This window comes from Pongo pygmaeus, chromosome 8, assembly GCF_028885625.2.
Source record: "Pongo pygmaeus isolate AG05252 chromosome 8, NHGRI_mPonPyg2-v2.0_pri, whole genome shotgun sequence".
NCBI lineage: Eukaryota > Metazoa > Chordata > Mammalia > Primates > Hominidae > Pongo > Pongo pygmaeus.
In genome coordinates this window covers 12075217-12096497 of record NC_072381.2, presented here as the reverse complement: position 1 = coordinate 12096497, position 21281 = coordinate 12075217, and the positions used below count along the sequence as shown (strand labels likewise).

The following is a 21281-nucleotide window of genomic DNA, read 5'->3' as shown; positions in this document are numbered from 1 at the left end:
AATGACGAGTTAACAGGTGCAGCACACCAACATGGCACATGTATACACGTAACAAACCTGCACATTGTGCACATGCACCCTAGAACCTAAAGTATAATAATAATAAAAAAAAAAGAGTTATGCCACGGCAAATTTACTTATTTATAGAATCAGTACTGATTTTATGTTTAGCCTACAGTAGGTTTTTAGAAAAGTTTGATGAATGAATAAACTTCATGTAAAACAAAGTGAGCAAATTATGGAGGATAGAAAATCTCTATTTGGGTGAATATCTATTTGGCCCTTCTAGAGGAGCCAGCTTGATTAGAACAGAGGGTTCTTTCTGTAGGAAAGTGGTAAATGATAGGCCTTAGGAAATCCTTACAGTTCATGTGTGTTGACATATCTGAAGAGTGTTTTTTTGTTTTGTTTTGTTTTTGTTTTTTTGAGATGGAGTCTTGCTCTGTTATCCAGGCCGGAGTACAGTGGCACAACCTTGGCTCACTGTAACCTTAGCCTTCTGGGTTCAAGTGATTCTCCTGCCTCAGCCTCCCAAGTAGCTGGGACTACAGGCACAGGCCACCATACCTGGCCAATTTTTGTATTTTTAGCAGAGACGGAGTTTTACCATGTTGGCCAGGCTGATCTCAAACTCCTGACCTTAAGTAATCCGCCTGTCTTGGACTCCCAAAGCGCTGGGATTATAGGCATGAGCCACTGTGCCCGGCCTGAAGAGTTTTAATTAGTATATACAAACTTTGTTATTCAATTAATCTAAATTTTAGTTGTCTTTAGCAGAGTTGCAAGCCACATTTTTGATATGGATGATTGATTATATAAGTAAAATCTTACAAGAGGCATTATTGAGCTACAAATATATAGAAAATGTTACATTATGAATTCATCCAGAAGTGTTTTGACATATTTTTGATCATAAAGTTTTAAGAAATGAGAGTGAAGACCGGGTGTGGTGGCTCACTCCTGTAATCCCAGCACTTTGGGTGACCGAGGTGGGTGGATCACCTGAGGTCAGGAGTTCGGCCAGCCTGACCAACATGGAGAAACCCCATCTCTACTAAAAATACAAAATTAGCCAGGCATGGTGGCACATGCCTTTAATCCCAGATACTTGGGAGGCTGAGGCAGGAGAATCACTTGAACCCGGGAGGCAGAGTTTGCGGTGAGCCTAGATTGTGCCATTGCACTCCAGCCTCGGCAACAAGAGCGAAACTCTGTCTCAAAAAAAAAAAAAAAAAAGAAATGAGAGTGAAAAATGTTGAATGAGGAGTGAGAATGTTAGCCATTTTTATAAGTTACAACCTTTTAAAAAGCCTTCAGTTTTCTCATCTGAAAATGAGGGAGTGAGATCATTGATTTATAACACTTCATTTAAATATTGTATAATTTTATCATTTTTATTAGATCTAACCTCCTTAACCTTTATAATATTTCAGAATAATTAGAATTAATGTAAATATATGATGTGGATGATACAGGATGCTAACATGTTTTGAAAACTAGAATGCTTAGTAATGCTTAAAATGGTGTGATATTCCATAGCAGATGATGAAGAGGATATGCATCCAACATCATCCAAGGAGATTTAAAAAATACATATATATATGTATTTCCCAACCCTTCTGACCCTAAAGACTTAGTTTTAGTATATAGTTTTTTGTTATTTATTTATTTATTTTTTTTTTGAGTTCGAGTCTCACTCTGTCGCCCGGGCTTTAGTGCAGTGGCATGATCTCAGCTCGCTGCAACTTCCCCCTCCCAGGTTCAAGCAATTCTTGTGCCTCAGCCTCCTGAGTACCTGGGATTACAGGCACGTGCCACCATGCCTGGCTAATTTTTGTATTTTTAGTAGAGACAGGGTTTCACCATGTTGGCCAGGCTGGTCTCAAACTCCTGACCTCAAGTGATCCACCCGCCTTGGCCTTTCAAAGTGCTGAGATCACAAGTGTGAGCCACCATGCCTAGCCAGTTTTAGTGTGTAGTTTTTGATGTGCTTTCTTATGTGTTTTCCCAAACAAAGACACAAGGTCAGTGTAATTTAGAAAACATTTAAAGTGAAAAAAAAAGAAAGAAAAATCCCAGTTTCATTACTAGTAGTAAACTCTTAACATTTTGGTGGTTTTTTGTTTTTTAGTTTTATTTTTATCTTTTTTTCTCTATAGTTTTTCATGAATGAATTATATTTTATGTATAATTTTCTGTTATTTCTCAGAAGCATTTTACCGTGTCATTAAAATACTCCTTAAACATCATTTTAAAAGTTGTATAATCTTCTTTTGTCCTGTACATTAATTGCTTAGTACCAAGTGATGTGTAGTCACTACCATCATCATCATTATCCTTACTTTACCAAGTGGGCAGACAGGCTCAGGGAGTTTATATGACTTGCTCAAGATAATATATCCCATAAAGTGATCTTAAGAGCACAGACATTCTAACTCTAGAACTTTTGCTCTTTCATGTCACTGCAATATGTATATTAAGCTTTAGCTTTTCAGTTATTTTTCAGCAAACATTTATTTAATGCCCTTGTATTAGAGATACAAATATACAATGAAGGATAAAATTAGTGATAGCTAATATTTAGTGAACCCTTACTGGTCCAAAGCACTGTTTTATGTGCTTTACAAGTATTATCTTATTTAAGACTCACAACCCTATTAGGTCCAATTTACAGATAAGGGCATTGAGACAAAGGTTAAGTAACAGGCAGTAAGTGTAAGTAATAGTGCTGGGATTGAAATCCAGCAAAACTGGTCCACAGTGCACACTCAATCAATCCTCGAAGCTCAGAGAATAAGGTAAATTAATAAGAGAAGTTTTTTATGTGCATGTATATGAAACATTTATTTGTGAAAGCTTCTTTATGAAGGCTGTACTTTCTAAATTACAAGGCTAATAATAAGCAGTCAAGTTTATTCAGTATCATTTTGTTTAATATTAAAAATGAGACATTCTATTTTGTATTTGTCTCTAATTGCAAAACTATTTTGTATGCTTAAATGATGTCATTAAAAAAAAAGTTCTGGCTGGGAGCAGTGTCTCACTCCTATAATCCCAGCACTTTTGGAGGCTGAGGCGGGCGGATCACGAGGTTAGGAGTTCGAGACCAGCCTGACCAACATAGTGAAACCCCGTCTCTACTAAAAATACAAAAAATTAGCCGGGCGTGGTGGCAGGCGCCTGTAATCCCGGGTACTCGGGAGGCTGAGGCAGGAGAATCACTTGAACCCAAGAGGCAGAGAGGTTGCAGTGATCTGAGATCGTGCCATTGCACTCCAGCCTGAGCAACAGTGTGAGACTCTGTCTCAAAAAAAGAAAAAAAAAAGTTCTAGGCCGATTGTGGTGGCTCACGCCTGTAATCCCAGCATTTGGAGAAGCGTAGGCGGATGGATCACTTGAGGCCAGGAGTTTGAGACCAGCCTGGGCAACATTGTGAAACCCCATCTCTACTAAAAATGCAAAAATTTGGCCGGGCGTGATGGCACATGCCTGTAATCATAGCTACCCGGGAGGCTGAGGCACAGAAATCTCTTTAACCCAGGAGGTGGAGGTCGCAGTGAGCCGAGATTGTGTCACTGCACTTCAGCCTGGGCGACAGAGTGAGACTGTCTCAGAAAACAAGAAAAGAAAGTGCTAAACTAATTCAGGGCACCATATTATGGTCACTGGTGTTAAAATGAAAGTTTTCTAGACTGTAGGTTTGGTTTTCCGATGAAAATGGAATTCTGAGGTTAAATCCAATTACATTTCTCTTGATGTGTCTGTTTGCATTGTACTGTTGCAGCAGGATTTTGTTGCATCTGATAATTCTTGAAATTTGTGCCTAACTAGAGGACTTACATGTGCAAAGGACTTAAACTTTGACATACAACCATGACTGGTGATAAAAAAGAACAGTGATTATATTGGCTCTTTCCTTGTAATGTATTTATAATAAAAATGCAGCATAGTTTATAATTACGATGCACTAGCCAGCCTTAATACCAGTTTTGCTTAGGTGAGCACTTGGCATTCTTATTTTTAAAGCAGCATTTCCTGAAGTGTGTTCCGTATAGTATTAATTTAATGGGATGTTAACTAATAGTTAACATTTCAAAAAGGAGGTTCGTGTTGCCAAATAAATTTGAAAAACATTGACTTAAAGTTTTCCTTATTTAAGAGCCTCCTTAGGCCGGGTAAAATTCATTTTTTTCTCCAAATTACTTGACCATGGAACTGTTTTGCAGAGCACATCTTAGGACTGGTGTTATACAGAGCAATTTTTTTTTAACTTACAACAGTTTGAATATAACAAGAATTTTTTTTTTTCTTTTGAGATGGAGTCTTGCTCTTGTCACCCAGGCTGGAGTGCAGTGGCACGATCTTGGCTCATCGCAACCTCCGCCTCCGGGGTTTAAGCAATTCTCCTGCCTCAGCTTCCCAAGTAGCTGGGATTACAGGCGCCTGCCACCATGCCTGGCTAATTTTTGTATTTTTAGTAGAGACGGGGTTTCGCCATCTTGGCCAGGCTGTCTCGAACTCCTGACCTCGTGATCCGCCCGCCTCGGCCTCCCAAAGTGCTGGGATTACAGGCGTGAGCCACCGCACCCAGCCTATAGCAAGAAATTTTACCCATATGTATTAAAAATATCTGGAGTGGGCTGGGCACGGTGGCTCACGCCTCTAATCCCAGCACTTTTTGAGAGGCCGAGGTGGGTGGATTACCTGAAGTCAGGAGTTGGGGACCAGCCTGGCCAACATGATGAAATCCCATCTCTACTAAAAATACAAAAAATTAGCCGGGTGTGGTGGTGGGTGCCTGTAATCCCAGCTACTGGGGAGGGTGAAGCAGGAGAATTGCTTGAACCCAGGAGGTGGAGGTTGCAGTGAGCCGAGATTGCGCCATTGCACTCCAGCCTGGGTGACGAGCGAAACTCCATCTCAAAAAAAAAAAAAAAAAAAAAATCTGGAGGAGTGAATTAGAGTGCATTAAAATAATAGTTTTTATCACAGAGATTCAAAATGTTGATTAAGCATTATCTTTTCTCTCTTAATTTTTAGGTACGGAAAAAGGACCAGATCAATATTGAAACAAAGAATAAAACTGTTCGTTTTATAGGAGAACTAACTAAGTTTAAGATGTTCACCAAAAATGACACACTACATTGTTTAAAGGTTAGTGCTGAATTAGTTGATTGTTTTTAATTGAAAACTTTAAAGTTTTAATTATAAATGGTGGATAAAGTGAAATAATTTAATATTTGATTAATCCAAAAGAAGACCAAGAAAGGAAGAAAAAGTTACATTAAACAGGTGTGCAAAGTACAAAACAAGTAGTAAGATCTTAGATACTTATGCAGTTCTACGAGTAATTACATGAAATCTAAAAAGGGTGAAATACGTCAAGTAAAAGCCTTAAAAATATAAAACTTGATTGAAACAACTACTAGGAACTATCTACAACAGAGTTACCGTTAAATATGAGAAAAATTAAATAAAAAGATGGGGAAAATATGCTATAGAAATATTAATAAAATGAAAGCTGGTTTCTCTGTATTATCATAGAGGTTAAAAATATTGACTGGTGGTAGTTATCTTACTCTGTCATGTGAATACAAACATTTCTACCTAAACTGGAACATCCCATACATATGAGTTGCCATCCCTGGAGAGCTGTAGAAATTTTTTCTCAGTTGGCTACCAGTGAGTTCACAGTATTACAAGGGGTAATTAAGTTCAACCTGTAACACTTTTGACAAAGGCATGAAGTATTATTAGAAATAAAGGGCTGGGCGTGGTGGCTCACGCCTTTAATCTCAGCACTTTGGGAGGCTGAGACAGGCGGATCACTTGAGATTGGGAGTTCAAGACCAGCCTGACCAACATGGAGAAACCGCGTCTCTACTAAAAATACAAAATTAGCCAGGCGTGGTGGTACGTACCTGTAATCCCAGCTACTCGGGAGGCTGAGGCAGGAGAATCACTTGAACCCAGGAGGCAGAGGTTGTGGTGAGCCAAGATCACACCATTGCACTCCAGTCTGGGTAACAAGAGTGAAAGTCCGTCTTCAAAAAAAAAAAAAAAGAAATAAGGCTGGTTTGTAATGATAAAAAGGTTATTTTAACAGGAAAAGATTACCTTTCTGAATCAGTATGCAACCAATAACATGGCTTCAAAATATGTAAAGCAAAAATTGGCAAGTAACAATAAATATCTTACAATCATAGTGAGAGACTTGAAAACACCTCTCAATAGCTGAAACAACAGGCAGACAGAATAAGTAAGTATATACAGAATTGGAACAACACAGTTACCAATGGTGATCTAATTTATACTATATCCAACAGCAGCAGAATTTACAATCTTTTCAAATGCCTATGGATTATTTACCAAAATCAGTCATAAAGTCTTAGAAGATTGAAATTACTCAGATTAAGTTTTTTGTGCAAATAGAATTAAAGTAGAAATTAATTAGTAACAGTAATTAATTATATGTGGTAAAGCTGGTGGAGAATAGATGGAATAATTCTTCTGTATTTGAAATTGACCATTCCATTACTAAGGTTGTTTTTTTCTGTAACAAATTTTTCATCAACTTGATTTCCTTGAGATCTTAATAGATATATCACACAAAATAGGTCTCATGGATTCAAATACATTTGGAACATCCTGAGGTAAACAAAATTAAACAGCTTTTTTTTAATGCATGACTTCTTAGAGTATTTAAAATACTAATAGAGGCCGGGCGCAGTGGCTCACGCCTGTAATCCCAGCACTTTGGGAGGCCAAGGCAGGCAGATCATGAGGTCAGGAGATCGAGACCATCCTGGCTAACACGGTGAAACCCCGTTTCTACTAAAAATACAAAAAATTAGCCGGGAGTGGTGGCAGGCGCCTGTAGTCCCAGCTGGAGGCCGAGGCAGGAGAATGGCGTGAACCCGGGAGGCGGAGCTTACAGTGAGCCGAGATCGCGCCACTGCACTCCAGCCTGGGCGACAGAGCCAGCCTCCGTCTCAAAAATAAATAAACAGGCCGGGCGCGGTGGCTCACGCCTGTAATCCCAGCACTTTGGGAAGCCGAGGCGGGCGGATCACGAGGTCAGGAGATCGAGACCATCCTGGCTAACACAGTGAAACCCCGTATCTACTAAAAATACAAAAAATTAGCCGGGCGAGGTGGTGGGCGCCTGTAGTCCAGCTACGCGGGAGGCTGAGGCAGGAGAATGGCGTGAACCCCACTGGGCAGAGCCTGCAGTGAGCCGAGATCGCGCCACTGCACTCCAGCCTGGGCAACAGCGAGACTCTGTCTCAAAAAAAAAAAAAAAAAGAAAGAAAGAAAAAATAATAATAAAATAAATAAATAAATAAATAAATAAAATACTAATAAGTATTGTAAATATTGAAGGGATAAGTTTCCTAATCCTTCTTAGAGCATCTCTGGAAACTAGTATACTGATAAGTATATTTAGGTAAATTCCAGATAGCATTATAGAAGGGATTATGAAAATGTTCTGAGTTCTGAAATTGAAAGGAATATGCTGTGAATTGTTTAAGTGTATTGGTGTATTTCTTTGTACTAATTCTTAAAAATATATAGGAAGAATATACATTTTTTTGACACAGAAATTTCTTTCCCAGGAATTCATTTTAAGGAAATAATCATAAATATGTCCACAGATTTCTCTACAATGATGTGTGTCCCACCATTTTTATAATACAGGTTGATGAGCATTCCTAATCTGAAAATCCAAAATTTGAAATCCTCCAAAATTCAAAACTTTTGAGTACCATTATGACACATGTCACCTAACTTCATGTGACAAGTCACAGTCAAAACACAGTCAAAACGTTATTTCATATAAAATATATAAAGTGTTGTATAAAATTACTTTCAAGCTGTGTTTATAAGGTTATATGAGACATAAATGAATTTTGTGTATAGATTTGGGTCCCATCCTCAGGCTGTCTCATTGTATATGTGCTAATACTGTATTCCACAATCTCAGAAAATTGGAAATCCGAAACATTTCTGGTCCCAGGCATTTCAGATAAGGGATACTTCACCTATAGCAAGAAATGGAAGGCAATTGGGGTAATGGATAAGAATCAAGTAAGTTTTAATCTAGTTCATATTATGTAGTACTATATACTTTGCAAATCATGCCATAGAAGGACAAAAAAGGACACAAAAAAATTTTCCTAGTAAGCCAGAAAAACCAAGTGATTAAATGATACAATAGAAACCAAGTTCTCAAATGTCTCAATCTGTTTTAGTTTAGAAATATGCGTAAATGATTAGGAGGGTAAATACTAAAATGTTCTAGTGATGTGTTGTATCTGTATTTCATATAATGAGCAAATAATACTTTTGTAGTGAGAATTTTGGAAAATAAATATATAGACCAAGACAAAAGGCATTGATAAAATGTCTGCTGTGTATGTGGCATGTGTTTAAATACAAAACATCTAATAATAAATATAGAAAGGGCTTTGACATTCGTTTCCACATATCTTTCTGTGAAAGACGTCAAATATAATGAAGTTTTTCAATAAAAATTAATGGCAGAACACAAAAGATGCTCAGCAGTGAACCCAAGTAGACTCACTTCTGTTTTTTACATTTTCCAAGTTGTTACACACATTAGATGTATGATAATTTCTTCTCTACTAGGATTGAAGAGTTGCCTTTGTAGTTTTCATCATTCTTCCTGTTGCAGATGCTTCTGTCAGACTTCTCTCATCACCATATTGAAATGGCATGCACCCTGCTGGAGACATGTGGACGGTTTCTTTTCAGATCACCAGAATCTCACCTGAGGACCAGTGTACTTTTGGTAAGGGCTTGAGGATGCTGGTAAGAGCTAGAGGTTCTTGATTTACCTGTGCTTCAGAGGATGAAAATATTGACCAGTGCCGGTTATCTTATTCTTTCATATGAATACAAATATTTCTACCTAAACTGGAACATCCCATACATATGAGTTGCCATCCCTGGAGAGCTGTAGACATTTTTCTCACTTGGCTACCAGCGAGTTCACAGTATTGCAAGGGGTAATTAAGTTCAACCTGTAACACTTTTAACAAATGATGCAGATGAGCAGGCACCCAATACTGTTTTGTTAGAGCCACGTTTATGAATGTTTTTGTTATGTTATGAATGTTTTGGTGCATCTCAAACCATTATTCATGTGTCATGTAATTACACAAAATGTAAGCTTAAATATATTAAATTTTAAAATTAAGGCCAGGTGCAGTGGCTCACGCCTGTATTCCCAGCACTTACAAAATACCAGCCTCGGCAACACAGTGAGACCTCTCTACAAACACATTTTAGAACTAGCCAGGCGTGGTGGCGCTTTCTTGTAGTCCCAACTACTCAGAAGGCTGAGGCAGGAGGATCTTTGGAACTTGGGAGATCAAGGCTGCAGGAGCCATGATCTCGCCACTGCACTCCAGCCTGGGCGACAGAATGAGACCCTGTTTTGAATGAATGAGTGAATGAATGAATACTCACACAGCTGGATAGGAGGGATGATAAAAAGAAATGAAATATAATTATCATCTTCAAAGTGGTTCACCTCTAATGGGTGAGAGTTAACTACGTACTTCTAATACAGCGTCGTAGGTGCTGTAATGGAGGGCTGCAGAGGATACTGTGGGCTCATGGAGAAGGTACTTAAACCAGACTGAGAGTAGGAAAGGTCTCCCCTAATGGCTTGATAGTATTTATGCGGTGTGAACTCTGTGCTAGACCCTTGGAATATAAAGTTGGAAGAGTTTCTGCCCTTACGTAGTTTATAGCCTAATAGGACAGTCAGACAAATAAATAGAGAATTGAAATACATTATGGGAAATTAAAAAAAAATACATTATGGTAAATGTATAAGCCTAGGGTATTTTGGGTGTAGGTAGAAGAGGCACCTAATTTACTATATCAGGAAAGGGTTCTTGGAAAAAGCAGTTTTTGTTTTAGAGACCTAAGCTGAGTCTTAAAGGCAGAAAAGAGAAACCAGTTGAATAAAACAGCTGCAGGTAAAACTGGAGAGGAGGGTAGGCACACACTAGCTTATAAGTAGCCCAGAGTGCCATGCTAAGGAGCTTGAGTTTTTTTCCTGGTGGCAGTGAATAACTGTTGAAGGATTTTAATTAAGCAGATAGGGTGGATATGATCAGATTCACGTTTTTAGAAAGATTAGTATGGAGGTGATAACTGCTGAGACCAGAAGTAGAGAGAACAGTCAAAAGGCTGTTTCAGAAACCTAGGGGGACAACAATGAAGAAATGAATTGGGGTATGGATGGTTGGGGAGAAGCTGGAGAATTCTGACTCGCTATATGAAAATTTTTAGGAGGTAGAACTGAGGAGACTTGGTGGTGAGATATAAGGGATGAGGAAGCAGAAAGTACTCTAAGATAAGACTAAAATTCTGCCATGGGCATCTGAGCAGATGATGGTGCCAGTCACAGACATGAGGGAATAAAGGGGAGGGAACAGATGATGAGTTTGGTTTGAAGCACATCAGGGGGAAAAGGTTCTAAAGCAGGCCAGCTAACAGGTTGAGACTAATTGAGATTAAAAGCTGGATTATCTGTGTATGAGTGATAAGTTAAATGATGCATTCTGTTTTGTCCAAAGAACTTATAGGGTGTGGTCGTTAAATCTCTAGCTCTTTTAAACATGGGAGTGTTTTCTTGTCTGTTTGGAAGACTGAATATCTAACAGGCATTCACTAATTATAGTACAAAGATTCGTCAGTATAGGAGCTTAGCTACAGTCAGTGTACTATAGAAATCCTAGGAGACAAGAGAAACAGTTTTGAAACTTGGTATACTCACAGTTGAACTTATAAATAGCAAAACTTTCTTCTAGTATATGATGATTTTGAGCAGATAGAAAAGCAGTCCATAGGAAAGAGTGAATATGTTTTTAAAAATTAATTCATTTATTCATGCGTTAAATATGAATTGCATGTCTGTCAGGTACTGTTTTAGGTGCTACATATGTGACAGTGGAAAGGATACAGCCCCCGCCCTCCTCGAGCTGACATACACACAGAACTTGAAATCCACCACCACCCAGCACCCCAGTCCACAACACCGCTTGAAGCTCCTCAGTGAGCTCCCTCTGCACACTTAAACCCAGCCTTCTCACCTTGGTGTGCAGTGCTCTCTATTACCTGGCCCCTACCTCCTCTTCCCTTTTCTGCTGCTCCCTGCTAGGAACACACTGGCCTTCTGTTCCGTGCCACATCTGCCTTTCTTTCTCCTTGGGCCTCTGCATGCGTGCTCTTCCTGTGGTTCTTCAGCCTTTTGTTATCCTTCAGATCCTAGTTTAAGTGTCACTTTCTCAGAAAAACCTTCCCTAACCCACCCCAAACTAAAGTAGGTTCTCTGTTTTGGATCTCAGTACTTACTGTTCATACTATTGTTGCAATTATTATTGAAAAGAATAGTAGTTGATTTATTTGTTGATTTTATTCTGTCTTCTGACACCAGACTGTTAAGTTTCTTGAAAGTAGGAATCATGTCTGTCCTGTTCACTGATGAGTTTCCTGCACCTGCCATAGTGCATAACACTAATAAGTACCAAGTAATTTTTTTTTTTTTTTCTTTGAGACAGGGTCTCCCACTGTTTCCCAGGCTGGAGTGCAGTGGTGTGATTATAGCTCACTGCAGCCTCCAACTCCCGGGCTCAAGTGATCCTTCCACGTCAGCCTCCCGAGTAGCCAGGACTATGGATGCACACCACTATGCCTGGCTAATTTTTTTATTTTATAGAGACAGGGTCTCACAACGTTGCTAGGACTGCTCTCGAACTCCCGGCCTCAAGTGATCTTCTTGTCTTGGCCTCCCAAAGTGTTGGGATTACAGGCATGAGCCAGTGCACCTGGCTAGTTTCCTTCCTTTCTTTTTTTTTTTTTTTTTTTTAAGAGATAAGGTCTTAAGCTTGTCTTCCAGGCTGGAGTGCAATGGCATGATCATAGCTCACTGCGGCCTTGAACTCCTGGGTTCAGGCAGTCCTCAAGCAGTCCTCTCATCTCAGCTTCCTGAGTAGCTGAGATGACAGTGCACACTACCATGCCTGGGTAATTTTTTACTTTACTTTTCTTTTATTCTGTTATTTTTTATTTTAGAGATGGGGTCTCACTCCATCACCCAGGCTGGAGTGCAGTGACATGATCATAGCTTACTGTAGCCTCGAGCTTCTGGGCTCACGTGATCCTCCTGCTTCACCTTCCCGAGTAGCTAGGACTACAGATACCTACTACTGTGCCCAGCTATTTATTTTATTTTATTTTACTTTATTTTATTTTAATGTAGAGATGGGGTCTTACTTTGTTGCCCAGGCTAGTGTCAAACTCCTGATCTCAAGGGACTCTCTCACCTCAGCTTCCCGAGTTGCTAGGATTATAGGCTTGAGCTCCTGCGCCCAGCAGATGTTTTTAAAATGACTTAATTATTCAGTAATCTTAATGCTTGGTATGATGCTGTTTTAAGAATTAGGTGTGCTGTTTAAAGATCTTCAGCTTGTCAGTGGTTCTCAACTGGCATCTAGTGGGTAGAGGCCAGAGTGGCTGTAAAACATTCCACAAGGCACAGAATAATCCCCCACAACAAATTATCCAATTCGAAGTGTCAGTAGTGCTGAGGCTGAGAAACCATGAAGTAGACGGTGAGTGACTAGATCTGTATTTGTTAGTTACCTCTTCTGAGCTGATACTGAGCAACCCTAGACACATTATAAGACCTTGGGGACTTTTAGCTTTTTGTAGAGACATGTCAGGTATCTGATACAACATTGGAGCCTTGAGAAATGAATTCTTAGTTGTACTTTGAATAGCTATAGTCAGCCCTTTATTTATATTTTTAGTCCTTATCGTCACTCACTTGTATATTCGAGCCTTGCATTCCTTAAAGTTCACGTTTTTTGGCAAAGTTATGAAAGAAGTTCCCTTGGTAGCAAAGTTCTCTAGTATTTTATTGGATGAAACCTAAGGCTAAGTAGTCATGGGCTAGTATGTTCTAAAAATGATAAGTAGTATAACAGTTAGTGTGCTTACATGCTCTTTGATATGCCCGTTGATTGTTTTTGTGTCGCCACCCCCACCTCTCTGTGTGTTTTTGTTTTGTTTTTTTAAGAGATAGGGTCTTGCTCTTGCCCAGGCTGGAGTGCAGTGCCAATCATGGCTTACTGCAGCCTCCACCTCCTGGGCTCAAGCTGTCCACACACCTCAACCTCCCGAGTAGCTGGGACTACAGGTGTGCGCCACTGCACCTGGCTAATTTTTGTATCTTTTGTAGAGATGAGGTTTCATCATGTTGCCCAAGCTAGTCTTGAACTCTTGGGTTCAAGTGATCCTGCCATCTCAGTCTCCCAAAGTGCTGGGATTATAGGCGTGAGCCACAGTGCCCGGTCCTTTCTTTGCCTTTCTAACCCATTACTTTGAAATAGCAAATCACTGAGAATAGAAGTTTAGTTAGGAGTAAAGGAATCTTAGAAGGAGGAAAGTGTTTTGATTAATTTGGACTTTTTATTTCAGGAGCAAATGATGAGAAAGAAGCAAGCAATGCATCTTGATGCGAGATACGTCACAATGGTAGAGAATGCATATTACTACTGCAACCCGCCTCCAGCTGAAAAAACCGTGAAAAAGAAACGTCCTCCTCTCCAGGAATATGTCCGGAAACTTTTGTACAAAGATCTCTCTAAGGTTACCACCGAGAAGGTAAGTCTTATGAAATCATGTAGTTAATAGTTAACGTGAGATTTGTGGTAGTGCTAAGCTTATGTAGAGTCTAGGAGAAGTGGGGGTAGAGCTCAAGTTCCTTTACAATCGGCTCTGTGTAAGTCACCCTAAGAAGGAATTCTTATGATGATATATAATATTTGGGACATAGGTTTTGTTTTCCTTTTATGATAACTTTTTGTTTTAACTGAAATAGTAACTCTAGTAAATTTTGACTTTATGTATATATTTGAAATTATTACTTTCTTTCTGGTATTCCATAATAAATTTGTACTTAAATATTATTTTGCATCAGTTCACAGGATCCTAACCTTTAGTAGACTTTTTAAGAGGCCCATGATCCCTCTGAAATCTCATAATTTTGAACGTCTCTGGCTATTTGTATTTTTCTGGAAACAGGGTCTGCAGCTTTCTTTAGATTCTCAACAGGGGTTAATTTTCAGTGAAGGTAAAGAATCACTGACCTATTATCTTAATAATTGTAGTTACCATGTTAGAAACTTTGCTTTTAAGTAAGATATATTGAACAAAACATTTCTTGGTGAACTCTACAACTTGAGATATAATATAGTGTAGAATTTTTTTCTTTTTAGGATGGAAGGTGATAAGGAATGATGTTGCAGTTTTGAAAATTGAAACCAGCTTCCTCAGTTAGAGGCAGTAGTTGTTTCAAATAGTTTTGGAATTGGCTAAAAGTTTGAAAAGCATAGAATGGCTAAACGAGTTCTCATACCAGCTTCATTGGAAATGTCAGAGTCATGTTTAGTGTTTGAAAGATGAATTGTGGATGATAATAGAGAGTAGAGATGAAAGGCTTACTTTGCAATTGGCTAATAGTATCCATTTTATATAAGGAGAGAAATGGAAAGACTTTGATTATGGTTTAGAGCTCTGCTGATTATCTTGTTATAGTAGAGGCTTTGAAATAGTAATTGCTAACTTTTTAAAACAATTTAATGTCATGGAGATGGGGTCTTGCTATGTTCTACAGGCTGGTCTGGAACTCCTGGGCTCAAGCAATCCTCCTCCCACCTCAGCCTCCCAAAGTGTTGGGATTACAGGTGTGAGCCACTGCACCTGGCCACGAACATTTTTATAATGTGCCGGACACTTTTCTATGTACTTCACGTATTTTTAACTTGTCTAGTCTTTACCATAAACTAGGAAGTAAGTACTTTTTTGTTATCCCCCGTTTTACACATGAGGAAATTGAGGTTGTACAGCGTCAGTCTTGATACAGTGTCCTCCACCTTAAGGGATCTTTTAGCCAGTTGACTTTGGGTTTGTTTATTTGTTGGAAATTAATGATTTTATTTTTTAAGTGAGATTATTAGCTGGCATAGTGGCTCATGCCTATGAGCCAACACTTTGGGAGGCCGAGATGGGCAGATCACTTGAGGCTGGGAATTTGAGACTAGCCTGGCCAACATGGCGAAACCCTCATTTCTACCAAAAATACAAAAATTAGCCGAGTGTGTTGGCGCACGCCTGTAATCCCAGCTACTCGGGAGGCTGAGACATGAGAATTGCTTGAACCCTGGAGGCGGAGGGTTATAGTGAGCTGAGATCATGCCACTGCACTCCAGCCTGGATGACAGAGTGAGACTCCGTCTCAAGAAAAAAAAAAAAAAGAAAGAAACAAAGCGAGATTATTTATGTCAAATGATGCACCAAAGAGAACATGTTATTTTTCATAAACCTTGGGTTTTTGTTTTTGTTTTTGTTTGAGATGGAGTCTCGCTCTGTCACCCAGGCTGGAGTGCAGTGGCGCGGTCTTGGCTCACGGCAACCTCTGCCTCCCGGGTTCAAGTGATTCTGTTGCCTCAGCGACCGTAGTAACTGGGATTGTAGTTGCCCACCACCGTGCTTGGCTAATTTTTGTATTTTCAGTAGAGACGGGGTTTTGCCATGTTGGCCAGGCTAGTCTCGAACTCCTGACCTCCGATTATCCACCCACCTTGGCCTCACAAAGTGCTGGGATTACAAGCGTGAGCCACCGCTCCTGGCCCGTTTTTGTTTTTAAAGACCTACTCCATGCTGGGCATGGTGGCTCACGCCTGTAATCCCAACACTTTGGGAGGCCAAGGCACAGGGATCCCTTGAGGTCAGGGGTTTGAGGCCAGCCTGGGCAACATAGGGAGATCTTGCCTCTACAAAAAAATACAAAAATTAGCCAGGCATGCTGTTGCGTTATTGCGTGCCTGTAGTCCCGTCTGTCTGGGGGACTGAGGTGGGAGGATTGCTGGGGCCATGAGGGAGGAGCTTGCAGTGAGCTGAGATTGCGCGACTGCACTCCAGCCTGGGCGACAGAGGGAGACTGTGTCTGGGAAAACAAAAAAACCTACTCCAGACTCCTGATTGGATATTTCTTTTAATGACCTGAGAACAGTCACCTAGATTGAAGACCTGAAAACTCTAGATAATTTGAGAGCACTATGGAAGGATTTAGGAAAGATGATAATACATTTTATCATAATTAGAAAGTCTCATTTTTTCTATTTCTGAAGAGGCTGATAGAGGATTTCTAATGTATTTTCTATTTCAAAAGTTCTCTGCACAATCATAGCAAAATTTCTATATTATTTGGTCAGACTACTGTGTACTTATCTTAATAATTTAAACAAAATTCTCTTTATTTAGGTTTTGAGACAGATGCGAAAGCTGCCCTGGCAGGACCAAGAAGTGAAAGACTATGTTATTTGTTGTATGATAAACATCTGGAATGTGAAATATAATAGTATTCATTGTGTAGCCAACCTCTTAGCAGGACTAGTGCTCTACCAAGAGGATGTTGGGATCCACGTTGTGGATGGAGTGTTAGAAGATATTCGATTAGGAATGGAGGTAAACAAGACTTTCTTTAATGTCACACAACTGGAATTTGTGGAGAATTTATTATTTCTAGGTTACTATTGAGACCCAAGTTATAGGAATCTGTAAATTTATTAATTAAAAAAAAAGCTGATAATCATTTTATAAGCATTTCCTGTAAACACTTTCCTCTTTTTTTTTTTTTTTTTTTTTTTTGAGACAGAGTCTCGCTCTGTCACCCAGGGTGGAGTGCACTGGCACAATCTCTGCTCACTGCAACCTCTGCCTCCTGGATTCAAGCAATTCTCCTGTCTCAGCTTCCCAAGTAGCTGGGACTACTACAGGTGCATGCCACCACGCCTAGCTAATTTTTTTGTATTTTTAGTAGAGATGGGGCTCTGCCATGTCAGCCAGCCTGGTGTCGAACTCCTGACCGTAGGTGATCACCTGTCTTGGACTCCCAAAGTGCTGGGATTACAGGCATGAGCTACTGCGCCTGGCCTAACAGTTTCCTCTTACTGTAAAACCCAGATTTATTGTTTCCTTAATTCACTGATGGCAGAGAAAATAGGTTAAGGGTAGAATTACATTTTAACTGTTTTAGAAACAATTCATGTAATGATAGCTAAATTTAATACCTAACATGTTCTTTTTATGAAAACACTTTAAAGATAACCATTTCCTAGAGAGAGAAAAGGACACCTAGAAGTGACCACTTTATTAGAAAAGATCTGTCATTTCTCTATTCAGTGTTCTTTCAGTAATTGATATTTTCAAGTTACAGAGACAAGTTTAACCTGTTTTCATATACAGTACTCCTCTTTAATGAAAATCTGTGTTTTTGTTGCCTTTTAGGTTAATCAACCTAAATTTAATCAGAGGCGCATCAGCAGTGCCAAGTTCTTAGGAGAACTTTACAATTACCGAATGGTGGAATCAGCTGTTATTTTCAGAACTCTGTATTCTTTTACCTCATTTGGTGTTAATCCTGATGGCTCTCCAAGTTCCCTGGACCCACCTGAGCATCTTTTCAGAATTAGACTCGTATGCACTATTCTGGACACATGTGGCCAGTACTTTGACAGAGGTTCCAGTAAACGAAAACTTGATTGTTTCCTTGTATATTTTCAGGTATATAAGCTGAAATATTCAGTTTGGCATCATTTAACACATTGCATGTGTTTTAAAAGAATACTATTAGAGAAGAAACGTTATGGTATTCATATACTATATATATGTTCATAATTAGATTATATTCTTCATGTAAGAATGCTTTTGGAAATTTAAAGATATATGATGGATTCTATTATATGAACATTCTCATTGCATGTAACTTTTATGATTGATAATGATTACTCGTTAATTTTGGGAGTCATTTTCATAAAGTTTATAAATATGGTTTAGTAATTTATGGACCGTGATATTTAATACAGTAATTTATTAATTAAATTACTTGTGATTTGTAATACATTTGTTAATGTTCTCTTCTCACTCATATATATTCTGGTTTACATCTCAAATTCTTGTTTCTTTCTTTTTTTTTTTTTTTAATAGAAATGGGGTCTTGCTATGTTGGCCAGGTTGGTCTTGCACTCCTAGCCTCAAGTAAACCTCCCGCGTCAGCCTCCCCAAGTGTTAGGATTAAAGGCATGAACCACCACGCCCAGCCCAAATTCTTGTTTCTAAAAGATATATATATGTATATATATATTTTTTTTTGAGACTGAGTCTTGCTCTGTCACCCAGGCTGGAGTGCAGTGGTGCAATCTCAGCTCACTGCAACCTCCACCTCTCATGTTCAATCAATTCTCCTGCCTCAGCCTCCAGTACTCCACCACACCCAGCTAATTTTTGTATTTTTGGTAGAGAAGGGGTTTCACCATGTTGGTTAGGCTGGTCTTGAACTCCTGACCTCAGGTGATCTGCCCACCTCCGTCTCCCAACGTTCTGGGATTAACAGGCGTGAGTCACTTGTGCCCAGCCTAATTTTTTTTGTTAAAAAGAAAACCTATCATTTTTGAGGAAAATGTGTTATTTTTAATACAGTAAGAATATTTGTTCATTTATTCGTAAATTCTTGGGTTGTGTTTTCCATATCTTAATTTTGGGTAATTATATAAACTTGTGATTTAGACCAAGCACAATATAAATTAAATTCATACACAAATATAGGGACAGTACTACAACCTCTATAAAGTTTATATTTCAGACGTTAACTTATAGGTTGATTAGTTGGAGCCCAATTACTATTTCCCATAAAATACAATTTTCTAAGTGCCAATTAGGGTGAACAACTCACTATCAAGTGCTTTAAGTTTTACTAAGTGGTGATAGTACCATTCGATTCTATATAATCACAATTGTTAGTATTTTCATTTACCCATTATGAAGAAAATAAGTTTAATGTTACAACTTTGAAGTATCAAAAATACATCCACATGGTGGCATGTGTTAAGTTGGGGGTAAATATTCTTGGGGAATTGCGGTCTGTTAGCTTGCTCCTACCACTATTCTTTTGCAATAGAGGGAAACTTACTACCTTACTTTCTGAATTGATGAGCAATAAGTGGGGAAAAGGACTTGCAGATTTGAGGGTTGGATGTCCCTGTTGTATGTAAGGACCATCTTAAGTTGGATACTGTATTAAAAGCCAGAGTTTTGCTGCAAAATGGCAGCTATAACAGCATCCAAAGTAGAATATCTCTCAGAAGAGATTCCTTTGGATTCACTCTGACATCTTAGGCTGAGAGGAAAGAAACACTCAGAAATATTCAGGAGCCAAAAGAGACAAAAATATTTTCCAAACTGATTAACAGACAAAAATGCGTAGCAGAGCCATACCTAGGAATTGGAGTCAGAAGTGAGTGAGGCCTGGGTGATGAGGTCTGTGTGTTCCACCCAGAACATGGTGTGTACAGTTTAGTATTAGAAGGTCAGGAAGAAAGGATCACCTGGAGCAGTGCTTCTAAACTTTCCTGTGCATCCATGTCCCCTGGGGACATTGTAAAGATGCAGATTCTGATTCATTTGACCTAGGGGGAGGCCTGAGATTCTACATTTCTAACAAGCTCCCAGATGAGGTCCACACTTGGAGTAGCAAGGACCTGGAACAAACTGGAGAGGAAGAGTAAAACTCCCAGAGGAATACCTGTTCATACACTAGTAAATTCTTGGGTTGTGCTTTCAGTTAATGTAAATTTAGGAATTAAAACAAGTATAAAATAGAATGTGGGAACCAGACTTGGAGTAGAGAGGGAAAATATCCACACCATGCCATATACACAGTAGATGTTCAATAAATGCTTGTTGATGATTAGTGATTTTTATATATTTCTCAAACACCATATCTTCAGATACTTTAACTCTTCAAAAATCAAAGCAAGTAGCACAGAGAAAATAATGAACATTTATCACAATGATGGCTTTGAATTTGGTTAAATTTGTAAAATTAAATGTGGGAAAACAGTGCCTTGTTTTGGAGTACCTGAAAATTTATTTAGTATTTTATTTATAATATTTCCTTGCCTTTAAAAAACTGTGACAGTTATAATGAAAAGATATTTAGGACCGGGCGCGGTGGCTCACTCCTGTAATCCCAGCACTTTGGGAGGCCAAGGCGGGCGGATCACGAGGTCAGGAGATCGAGAACATCCTGGCTAACATGGTGAAACCCCGTCTCCACTAAAAATACTAAAAAGTAGCCGGGCGTGGTGGCAGGCGCCTGTAGTCCCAGCTGCTCGGGAGGCTGAGGCAGGAGAATGGCGTGAACCCGGGAGGCGGAGCTTGCAATGAGCTGAGATTGCGCCACTGCACTCCAGACTGGGTGACAGAGCGAGACTCCGTCTCAAAAAAAAAAAGATATTTAATAAATTCACCAAATAGCTCAAAACCTGTATAGACAGAGGGAAATGATTGGAATAGGATCATTGCTGTTGACCATTAATAGAAATGGTAGGTGTCTTTTACAACCTTTTAGCTTAGTAGTTATAACTAGGAAACAGCACAATATAGTTTATTATTTTTAAATATTTTGTTATTAATTTCTTATAGCTAAATTTATTTTTCATTTGTTATCAGCGTTATGTTTGGTGGAAGAAAAGTTTGGAGGTTTGGACAAAAGACCATCCATTTCCTATTGATATAGATTACATGATCAGTGATACACTAGAACTGCTAAGACCAAAGATCAAACTCTGTAATTCTCTGGAAGAATCCATCAGGCAGGTACAAGACTTGGAACGAGAATTCTTAATAAAACTAGGTAAGCAATTGATTGCAGACAGAAAATGAAGGTGATATTTGGCAGATTATTTCTGGAATTTGCTTTATAATGTTACCAGTCAGAGTTTACATTGTATCTTTTCTATTTTCAGTGTTGAGTGTTATGTAGTAGTGTTAGGTAATGCCTGTGTGGTGTGCTTGATTTCACTAAGTAATTTCAAACTGGAGGACAACAGTTATGCAGGACTCACAGGACAGGACTTGAAGCAAGTGACAGTGATGGGGGAATAAAAAAACACCACAATCCTGTCTACCTCTCTTAATTTTAGAATTTTTGGTTGCTAATATAAAATCTATTTTTTATTAAAGCATTTCTCATTTTTGCGTGTATATTTTCAACAGGCATTATTTCCTAAAAAGTGCAAGCAAAGAAACTGTAGAAGGGAGTACCTGTCATAAGTTTGGAACTACCCTACAGGATTTCAGAGCTTACCCACTGGCAGAGTTGCTTCTGTTTCTAAGGA

General features: G+C 39.0%; 1 protein-coding gene across 5 annotated transcripts in view; it reads left to right on the top strand.

Moving 5' to 3' along the window:
- Positions 1-21281, top strand: part of UPF2 (UPF2 regulator of nonsense mediated mRNA decay) — a 123541-nt gene that overhangs the window by 70806 nt on the left and 31454 nt on the right. For 3 of the 5 annotated variants that reach the window (XM_063669553.1, XM_063669552.1, XM_063669551.1), the window contains exons 10-15: positions 5041-5154; positions 8672-8812; positions 13519-13704; positions 16366-16569; positions 17392-17667; positions 20614-20797. In XM_063669553.1, the coding sequence (XP_063525623.1) occupies positions 5041-5154; positions 8672-8812; positions 13519-13704; positions 16366-16569; positions 17392-17667; positions 20614-20797 (1105 nt within the window). The remainder of the gene's footprint in view (positions 1-5040; positions 5155-8671; positions 8813-13518; positions 13705-16365; positions 16570-17391; positions 17668-20613; positions 20798-21281) is intronic. The other 2 variants (XM_054503616.2, XM_054503617.2) reach the window with 1 other exon arrangement.